Raw genomic sequence first — 8,068 nt, 5'->3', positions numbered from 1 at the left:
AGCTCCCTCCGGCTACTGCTGACCCAGGCCCTCTGCTGGCTCAGGTCCCCTTCAAGTCTGGGTCCAGGGATGCCCTCTTCCTGGCATCACCATCTGCTGCCCAGACAAGAAATGTTTGTGTGGAGTGCTCCTCTCATTGCCTTTAAATCCCTGTGGCTCAGGTCTGGAAGCACAGGCTGGAAGTGAGACCTGATTGCAGAGGGACCTGAATGCTATGCTCAGGAGATCCCAGCATTGCAGGACTGAGGGCCTGGAAGAAGAAGAGGCAGGCCCTGCAGGGATCCTGAGGGTTGACTACTCCTGTGAGCTTCAGGAGCTCCTGCTGCAGAGCAGGCGCAGGGCCTGAATCTTTTTGGTCTCTGACATCTATGGGGGGCCTGGCCCCCGGGGAGGGCTGTTGATCTCGGTGGAGCTGCTGGAGGATGATTCAGGCTGAGGATTTCAGGCTGGGACTGTATTGCCACCTGGTGGCCACATCCATGCATAGAGCAATGGAATTGTGGGAGGCCTGCCTGCAGAGGGAGTGAGTGGACTTTCAAGGGTCTGGGGGCCAGGGAGGCCCTTAAAGAATAAAAGAAATCTCTAGATAAAGGGATTTTTATCAAAGAGCAAGACACCTCTAACTTGAGCACTTTGGAAAGACATTCTAGGTCTAGAGGAGAGTCCAACACTTCCCTTCCTCTGTTTTATAGACTAGGACACTGAGGTCCAGAGAGAAATGATGATGTCACAGGACCTCAACGCTGTTTTCCATCAAGTAAGCCACACAGATGGGATCTATTTTGGGGCTTGTCTTAGGGTGTGGTCCCAGAGTGAGGAACGGCCCTGCTAGTTTCTAGCCACCCTCATTTGTGACCAAACAGGCATCTCTCAGCACCATCACCCACCTTAGTCACCACAGTTGGCACCACAAGGTGGCTTTTGGTAGCTTCCAAAAATAAAATCTCAGAGGACTGAGACCTGACAGGATCCAGGGGATTCAGAAGTCTGTGCTTCAGGCTCAGCAGTTTTGGAGCAGGAAGCGCTCGGAGACTCTGATGTCCAACCCCCCTGGTTTTGAAAATGAGGAAGCTGGGACTCAGAGAGGGCAAGTAACCTGCCGGAGTGCCCCCCTCCCCCGACCTGGAGCTGGGCCAGGACTCACCGTTGTGTCTTTCTGAAGGCCATTGTCAAGGAGAAGTCCAAAGGTGATTAGCATGTCCTGACTTGTTGCACTAGTGAATTCTGGTTTGTATTCATCATTCTGTCTCATACTTTGTAGACAAGATGATTGTGGTCCGTGAAAGTTGACAAGGGCCAGGATGGGTGAAAGGAGATGGGGGCGAGGAGGTGGTGACAGGGAGGGAGAAAGGGGGTCATGGATGCTTTGGGAGGCTCCTAGTTTGTACGCTATGGGCTCCAAGTACATAGGAACTGGGTCTCTTCCACTGCAGTGTCCTTAACACCTGGCACAGTGCCTGACACAGAGTGAGTGCCCAGCAAACCTCTGCAGAATGAAAGCAAAAATTTATCCTGCACAGGCCCAAGGGATCCTGTGGTAGGCAGAGGATCTCCTTAAAGACGAGTCATTGCCAGTGTCATTCAGCTTGAGAATTGCTGAGGCCTCAGATCTAAAATCTGGGGGCAGAGCTGTCCATTTATCTCTGGCCTTGACACTGTTCAAGGCAATATGATATCTAAGGAGGGTGTTTGCCCCTGGGGCAGGCTGCCCACCCTTAGGAGGAAGGAAGAACAGGGGCTGTGAGCCCCAGAAAGTAAACCTTGACTCCAAAGTGAGATTATCTAATTCCTGGCTGTTATTTGGCTATTTCCTCTTTGCTTTATGCAAGTCCTTAATCATAATAATAATGGACATTTACTGAGTCCTTACTATGTGCCAGTATCATGTTAAACTCTTTCTGTTCATTATTTCATCTAATCTCATAAAATCCCCACGAGGTAGATGCTATTATCATTCTCAGTTTACAGGGGAGGAAACTGAGGCACAGAGAAGTGAAGGAACTTGTGCCAGGGCATGCAGGTAGGAGATGGCAGGGCAGGTTTGAACCCAGGTCTGTGGGACTCCAGAGGGACATCCCTAACCACTCTACTCCACTGCCTTATTGAAAACCCAGCTTCATCTGTGCTAGACAATATTGAATAAAAGGTTAGGGGCCTGTGTTTACTTGACCACAGTGTTAAAGGGGGTTGAGGTCCCCTCCCTGAAGCCTGCACGGCAGTGACAGCGGGTATTATCAAGGGCTCCCCAGGGAAAGAACAGGTGGTCCAGTCCCTCCTTCCCATGAAAGTTGGGAAAGGTAAAGGGACAGGCAGATGGGCAGAGACTAACCTCAGGTTCAATTCTACCCACATATATTGAGCACCTACTGTGTACCAGGCACTGGGGAGGAGAGATGAATTAGATGCAGTGCCCGCCGTGAAGGGGCTGAGGGATACACGTTTCTGTCTCTGGGATATCAACTCTACAGACAAACTGGGGTGCAGTTACCAGGCCTGGGAGAGTGTGATGCTTGAGACTCCGACCCCTCCTGGGCAGAAGTCCACTCCATCTTCCCCTCGGTGAATGGCCTGAACTAAGCAGGACTCAGCTGAGGCTCAGTGGTGATTATCAGGGCAGGGGGCTCAGCTCAGCTTCGGCTCTTGGACACAAGCTGTGAAGACAGTGTTTGAGGTGCAGATGGTGCCTCTGCCACCTGTGTCCCCTCTTCCACAAACACTGCTTCTCTGGGGGCCTGGGGCAAGCCAACGGAGGCAAACCATTGCCACCTGCAGGGGTGGCACTGGACCTGGGGATGGGAGCAAGCACGAAAGAGCCTCTTACCCTCCTCCATACATTTTTAATCGAAGAAGAAATTCTGGGTTAGAAGTGGGGCTGGGTGGGGGAGGCCTGAGGACAGCTGGCTTGGCCCTTTAGTGACCAGCTTTTGTAGGTCACACATGGCCACTTTCCAGGGGTGCAGATCTCTCTAGAAGGCTGGTCTGGCATCGAGGCTGGTGCACCCACTCAGACCAGAACCACAGCACAAGTGGTGCTTGAACCAGCCCTAGCTTTACTACCAAACAATTTCCGGGGCCTCTTTGCCCTCCCCCTGCCTAGGTCCTGGCACTCTGGTTCACTGAACAGGCCTCCCAAACCTCAGATCATCCCAAGGGTTTGGCCTTCCCTTCCCCCTCAGAAGGCATGTAGGCTCCAGATGAAAACTGCCTACCCTGTCCCCAGAGTTTTCTGAGGGAAGGGAGGCCTTGTTGACCCTCCAAAAGCTGCTGTTACACAGTTTCCCCAAGTCTTCTCTCCTCCACCTGAGGGAGACCACTCTAGCACTTCTTTGGAGAATGGAGATCTGGCTTCTCCATCTCTGCCCAATCAGGGAAGTAACTGGAAACTTCTCTCAGCGAAAACCGAAAGAATCTGCCTCCCCAGGCACCCTGAGAAATAGAGCCTGAGCATTCAGGCTGTGACAGGAGTAGCAGCTCTTCCGGGAAGGAGTCCTGGAGGAGGAGATGTCTGAGCTGGGTTATGAGCTTCAGAAGGACATTCTAGGCAGAGAGAACAGAATATGCCAAGGCTCAGAGGCAAAATCAGCTGGTTTTGCTCTAGGAGCTGTGATGGCCTTTGGGGGAAATGCGGGTGGGGTGTGTGGATGAGGCAGACCAGAGCCAGATCTTGTTGGGCTTCTCATAGCAAGCACGACTCACAGCAGGACAGAGTGTTTTCTGAGAGACGTTTATTCTGTTTTTTTAGCTAGGTCATTGCCAAGTATGAAAGAGGAACCTCTGGACTGCAGCTGGAAAAGGAAGACAAGGAGGAAGGAGGGGGGTCCAGGGAGCTGGTAGCTACTCCTCATCCGCTCTCTCCTTCCCTCTGCTTTCGATTTGCTTGTGGACAGTATAGCCCAGAAGGGCCCCAATCTTGGCCATGAGGGCACTGCCACCACTAGCCCCTGTAAAGCAAATACAGTTGGTGAGAGGACAACCATCTTATAGCACAGGACTGTTTCTAGCCTTGCCCACAACCTTCACCTCTCACTGCTGGGGTGAAGCCTGGTCTGTGTCTTCCTCTCTGCCCCCTCTGAGAAGGGCTGTGTCCTTTTGGGCTGGTTCTTTGGGCTTTTGCCATCCACAACTGAGGGAAGATGGAGGGTTCAGAAAGGCAGAGGGGCAGTTTGTCAGGGGTGGTTTTTCTGTAGGATTTTGGACGCCTCAGAGGGGGAGAGAAGAAAAAAAGAAAGAAAGGGCTGGATGAAAGAGAGAGAGAGAGAGAGAGAGAGAGAGGTGAAAGCACGTTTTTAGAAGCACCATTCTGTGCTCTGTATCCATCCCCTTCATGATGTTCAAGAAATGCAAGACCAGGGTTAGTATGAGATTGAATTGGGTCGCATCACCACATTTCTTTGCCACTCTGGTTCTCTGAGATTGAGGAGATTCATAAAATGTTAAATTGAGGATGTTTATCCTGGTTAATGCATAAGGAAACTGAGACTTGTGACTTGGCCAAAGCATTAGTGAAGGCTCTGGCCTTAGACACTTAAAGCCAGAAGGCAGACTGACTGGGTTTGAATCCTGGCCGTGGTGCTAACTATATGGGAGAATTTGAGTAAATTTCTTAATCCCTGGGTGCCTCAGTTTCCCCATTGAGTGGTGGGGATTAGAAGAAGCCTCACCTAGTAGAGCTGAGTTAGCCTGTGAAAAGGGCTCAGGACAGAAAAGAGGGCCACCTGGCCTGGCCCGCACTCACCCAGGCTCTGCAGTGTGGCCACCAGCCCCCCAGCGGGCACTCCGCCCCCGTTCGCCACAGCCGACCAGCTCATCAGCGAGGCAGCCACCGAGTTGGCGGCGATGCCTGTGCTCATGAAGCCCAGCGTGGGCAGCGCCATGGCCATGAGCCCTGGAGGAAGAGGAGGCAGTGAGGGACGCCAGCCGCAGGGCCCGTCCCACCTTCCGGGGCTCCCCGCCCTCCAGACCCACCTCCTCCGACGGCCATGTAGGTCAGCGTGCCCCAGAACCCGGAGTCACTGTCCTCTGAGCGTCTTTCGTCTGGAAGGAGAGTGGACAATGCCCAGTGGGGAGCAGGGTCCCCTACTCTGTGCCTGATGCTCCTGACCACCCCCGGAGGTGGGGCCACCATCCTCCCATTTCCGAGAGCCTCAATGAAGGGAAGAGAATTTTCCCAGGGCGCTCTGCCTGGTACAGAACTGGCATGAACTCATTTCGGGAGAATGGAAGAATTGACAGAGCAGGGATTCGAATCTGGGACTCTAGCTACAGGGACCCCGCGCTGTCCATTGGAATAGCTCCTCTCGTTCAGAGGCACGCCTGGGTCTCGAAACCAGGGGTCCTGAAGGTCTCCGCTTCTTTATCCCAGAGTCCTCAGGTTCCCCACGATCCTTACCTGTCTCCTCGCAGCCGCAGGTGTAGAGTAGCAGGTAGCACAAGACGAGCGATACCGCCTTCTGCCACATGGTGGCACAGCGCCAGGCTTTGTCGCCGTACTTGGGATGGGGGAGAGGGAAGAGAAAGTCCCTAGAGCTCTATTGGAGCCACTCCCGCTCTATTGTATTCCCTTTCGATTCGAGGATGAGTCCACAAAAAGCAGCGAGATGCTCTGGACTGAGCCCAGGACCCCTCTAAGGAGCCGCAGGCTTTCCGTTTCCTCGCAGCACCAGCGGCGCTGATGTTCCTGCCACAACCGGTGGTTATGAGAATCACAGGATGGAATCCTCTCTGGTACGGTGCCTGGCATGCACTGCGCACTCAGCGGAAGTCAGCTAGTATCATTGCTGTGGTTTCGGTTTCTGGCTTTGTCTGGGTTTGTCTTAAGCAGGATACCTGGGACTTCTTTGAGCCTGTTTCCTTATCCCTAAGGTGGGCCTATTAATAAAGTCTATTTCGGAGGGTGGCTGTGAGTTTTGCAACTGTTCACCACTATATCCCTAGCATTTAGAACAGTGCCTGTCACACAGAATTTTCTAAACGATGGTTGTTGATAGATTTATTCTCCCAATGCATTGAATATTTACAGGCACCAAACACTGGCTTCACATCAACTTCCTTTCTCACAAAGAAAGCAGAGAGGGGTAAAGGAGCTTGCCCAGGGTCACACAAGAAATTGTGCAGCCTAGACACACACTCAAGACTGCAGAATCCATGGGCTTCCCTGGTGGCGCAGTGGTTGAGAGTCCGCCTGCCGATGCAGGGGACGCGGCTTCGTGCCCCGGTCCGGGAAGATCCCACATGCCGCGGAGCGGCTGGGCCCGTGAGCCATGGCCGCGGAGCCTGCGCGTCCGGAGCAAAAAAAGACTGCAGAATCCAAAACCTATGCTCTTTCCGTTACACAGCAAAATAGAAACACACTTCCCTTCCCCCACCACAACTCACCTCTAATGTGAACTTTGTCCGCTCAATGCATTTTCCTTGAATTGAAAACAAACAAAAAACCCAAACAACTTCCCCTGTACTGAGCACTTTATGGCACAAGGTTATTTATACCCATAGCAACCCCATGAAGTAGGTACCATTGTTCCAAACCACACGTTATAGATAAGGAAACTGAAGCTCAGAAAAGTAATAATCCCAAGCCTGCTAAACTAGGGACTAGCAGGATTTAAAGCCGCAATTGACTAATGCCCAAACCCACACTTTGAATATCTACTTCAGATCCCTTCATCTATCCTCAAAGATAAACTCACTGTCACATTAGATTCTGCAATAAAGGGGTTTCAGAAATTGTCCAGTCCTTTGGGCAGGTAAAGTAGCTTGATTCTCATTTTACAGATGAGGAACTAAAGCCCAAGGAGGTGAAGAGGCAGGGTTAAGGCCAGAGACTGCTGACATGGCACCTATAAGCTAAGTCTCATGACTCTTGGGGTTTTGCAACCCAACCCCCTAAAAGCCCACCAACACGTCCCCTCAGACCATTCTGAGTCCAGGGCACTCAGGGGCGTAGACTCCCTGAGGAATGGGCATCCCGGCTCTCATAGCATGAGCCTCACAGGCAGGCAGCCTGGCAGAGTTTGGCAGCTTGACACCCACATCTCACAGCTTCTGGGTTTACCTTGGAGGAGAGCAGAGAAGGAAGCTTCCTGCTGCCTGTAGCCTGCTGACAGATGGGAACAGCAGTGAGATAACAGCTCTTAGGCTGGTTTTTTATAGCCCTTTCAGATTGCCCCCAGGTGGCCAATCCCTGTCAGAGTTTCCAGTTTCGGTTTCTCGAGCTCTGCAACATCTTTTCTCTTTCCCTCCAGCTCTGCTCAGAGACAACATCTCTGCTGAGCTGCCGACTGGCCAAAAAGTGTAATTCAAGTCGGAGACTTTCCGAATAGCTAAGAGTATTCAAAGCAGGTCAAACTAGAGTGAGATCCACAGCCCTACTGGACTTAGTGAAGCCCCATCACCAGCTCCTCTTGGGGCAGAAGGTCTTTCACAGTTTAATTCAATTAATAATAATGCCTACCACTCATTGAGCACTTGCAGCATACAAGGGCCAGGAAAGATATCCAATCCCACAACAGTCTTGTGAAGTACTAGAACTGTTTATCATCCTATTTTGCAGAAGAGGAGATTAAAACTTGTGGAACTGAAATCACTCCATTCCATTGTTCTCTCAGGCTGGCTGCTTCTGGGTGATGGGCATATGGTAAGACCAGAGAAGCCCATGTTCATGAGGCCATTGTCACATATCCTTTGCCATAAAATGAGTCTTCTGGCTCTGGGTAATGGATTGAGCATTCTTTCAACCTTTGGATGGCGGTGCTTGCAGAACTAGAAATGCAAACCATATTTGGAGTACATAATTCCAGTAAGGATGAATCATTGCTTTCTGCAAGGTGGAAGGTGGTTGATATAATTGACCTGCCCAGGGCGGGGCTGGCTGCCCTCCCTGACCAATGTTTCTATGCTGCTGCCTGCTGCTGGCTGGTTGACTAAATGTTGGCCGTTGTCAGGTCAGCCTCGATGAAAGGGAGCCCAAGTTGTTGGGTCCATTCATAGCCTCCATCCTTGCCACTATGGCCACCTTTTTATGGGTCTTTTGCAAAGCAACAGGGTGGCTAACTTTAGAGGCTGGCTGACA

At 51.7% G+C, this 8,068-nt stretch overlaps 1 protein-coding gene across 2 annotated transcripts; it reads right to left on the bottom strand.

The window, feature by feature from the left end:
- Nucleotides 1-3,708: 3,708 nt before the first annotated feature.
- Nucleotides 3,709-7,111, bottom strand: IFI6 (interferon alpha inducible protein 6). 2 transcript variants are annotated; one of them, XM_059036893.2, is made up of 5 exons: nucleotides 7,052-7,111; nucleotides 5,390-5,489; nucleotides 4,966-5,034; nucleotides 4,736-4,885; nucleotides 3,709-3,941 (listed from the first exon to the last, which is right to left on the bottom strand). In XM_059036893.2, exons 2-5 carry the CDS (start codon nucleotides 5,457-5,459, stop codon nucleotides 3,835-3,837), a joined length of 396 nt encoding a protein of 131 aa, XP_058892876.1. In that variant the 5' UTR covers nucleotides 5,460-5,489; nucleotides 7,052-7,111; the 3' UTR covers nucleotides 3,709-3,834. The 2 variants fall into 2 exon arrangements, with proteins under 2 accessions (XP_058892876.1, XP_066872473.1); XM_067016372.1 differs by lacking the exon at nucleotides 7,052-7,111 and adding an exon at nucleotides 6,376-6,479.
- Between the last annotated feature and the right edge of the window lie 957 nt (nucleotides 7,112-8,068).

Source organism: Kogia breviceps, chromosome 1 (genome assembly GCF_026419965.1).
Source record: "Kogia breviceps isolate mKogBre1 chromosome 1, mKogBre1 haplotype 1, whole genome shotgun sequence".
NCBI lineage: Eukaryota > Metazoa > Chordata > Mammalia > Artiodactyla > Physeteridae > Kogia > Kogia breviceps.
This window is presented reverse-complemented; position numbering and strand designations above follow the sequence as displayed.

Coding starts and splice junctions, on each gene's coding strand:
- IFI6 (XM_059036893.2), bottom strand. CDS start 5,459: ATGTGGCAGAAGGCGGTATCGCTCGTCTTGTGCTACCTGCTACTCTAC. Junction 5,035..5,389: donor CTGCGGCTGCGAGGAGACAG/GTAAGGATCGTG, acceptor CTCTCCTTCCAG/ACGAAAGACGCTCAGAGGAC. Junction 3,942..4,735: donor GGCCACACTGCAGAGCCTGG/GTGAGTGCGGGC, acceptor TTTGCTTTACAG/GGGCTAGTGGTGGCAGTGCC.